This window comes from Seriola lalandi, unplaced genomic scaffold (genome assembly GCF_002814215.2).
Source record: "Seriola lalandi dorsalis isolate HSWRI2012SDOR001 ecotype SW California unplaced genomic scaffold, Sedor1 jcf7180002053992, whole genome shotgun sequence".
Lineage (NCBI taxonomy): Eukaryota > Metazoa > Chordata > Actinopteri > Carangiformes > Carangidae > Seriola > Seriola lalandi.
In genome coordinates this window covers 24,725-26,202 of record NW_019524545.1, presented here as the reverse complement: position 1 = coordinate 26,202, position 1,478 = coordinate 24,725, and the positions used below count along the sequence as shown (strand labels likewise).

Genomic DNA, 1,478 nt, shown 5'->3' with positions numbered 1-1,478 from the left:
GAGGAAGAGGAGGAGGAGGAAGCAATAACAGAGGGATGAAGGACACATGAAGAAAAACAAAGGACAGAAAAGTCACGATGAACTTCAGGTGTTTTTATTCCTCCACGCCGATGGCGGCCATTTTGTTTTCAGGTTGTGGTTTTGAACTCAATATCTCCATAAGGCCTTTTTAAGCTGTTTCTAAAGAGCTCACAGCAGTTATTACATTTCAGCTTCATGTTGTCTCTGACTGAATAAACAGGAAGTGACTTGGAACTAGTTTGAGTGGCGGAGGGATACGACCAGGAGGAGGTGGTTCTAGTGTTTGATAAGAAGTGTGTGCAGGTTCGTCGTACCCATGGAGTACTCTCCCAGCAGGTATTCTTTAATGTCGGTCTTGCTGCTGTGGACGGTCCTCAGAGCGCTGAACAGAGGACGCCACCCCGACAGGATCTGAGGAGAACACATCTCCACCAGCTCGCCGATTGATGTGATCACCTGTGGTGGGGGGGCGGGGGGCGGGGGGGGGACGACACGACAGCCTCAGAACCAGTAAGGTAAATGAAGCAGCTGCTGACTTACTGATCGATCCGTGTTAAAACGGGACTCAGAGAGACTTCACCTGGTCCTGCACGTCCTCGTCACACAGCTCCAGCTGCATGATGTGCTCAAACGGCCTGAACAGCGCCTCGTTAAAGTGGAAGTGTGGAAGCTCCGCCCAGCTCGTCAGCACCTCCGTCAGAACATCGTGGATGAAGGAAACGGCCTTCTGGGATACGTGGCGCTCTTTGTGACACGCCGCCTGGAAGAAAAAGAAGAAGAAGAAGAATCAATTAAAAAGGATTGTTTCAACAGTTGTCACATGCAGGTGGTTTGCTGCAGTTCCCTACCTCCACCAGGTGTGGCGCCACCACGCTCCAGGCCCTCATCATGTGGAGCAGAGGCCGGCTCTTGTTCCTCACGATCCGCAGCATGGCCTCGCCCAGACGGAAGAGATGGAGAGCACTGCGCCGCTCCAGCGTCGACTTGGCCTCTCCTGCAGACACAGACGGACAAACACACTCCATTAATCAATATTTAATCTAATATTAATTATTCAAATCTGATGTAATGAAATCGCTGTGTTTGTTATTTACATCCTAATGGCCTCAAAAGAGAGAAGGATGGAGGAAGTGAACTAAAGTAAAAACAGAGTTTCTTCACTTAATGATTCTAAACACAAACTGAAGCTTGAAAATGATTTAATCAAGTTTAATCTTAGATTTATGTAGTTTTACATCTCCTCTCTCAGGCTTCTCTCTGCAGCTCTACAACAGGTCAGGGAGCCAATCAGAAGAGAGGAGGCTCTGAGCCTCTGTTCTGATTGGCTGACTGTTTTCTGAGTGATCCAATAAAAATAAAGCAGATTTCAGGTAAAAACACTCAGAGAAACCAAATCCTGCAAGGTTTGGATGGTGGGTCCAGGTGGGCGGGGCTTGGTGACTGCTTTGTTGTGACAT

The 1,478-nt window shown here is 48.4% G+C and overlaps 1 protein-coding gene across 1 annotated transcript in view; it reads right to left on the bottom strand.

Moving 5' to 3' along the window:
- arfgef3 (ARFGEF family member 3) overlaps positions 1 to 1,478 on the bottom strand; it is a gene marked incomplete at both ends in the record, with an annotated part of 22,549 nt that overhangs the window by 2,623 nt on the left and 18,448 nt on the right. Inside the window, 3 exons of the mRNA XM_087173048.1 lie at positions 304 to 477; positions 602 to 781; positions 870 to 1,015. Of these exons, the coding sequence (XP_087029174.1) occupies positions 304 to 477; positions 602 to 781; positions 870 to 1,015 (500 nt within the window). The remainder of the gene's footprint in view (positions 1 to 303; positions 478 to 601; positions 782 to 869; positions 1,016 to 1,478) is intronic.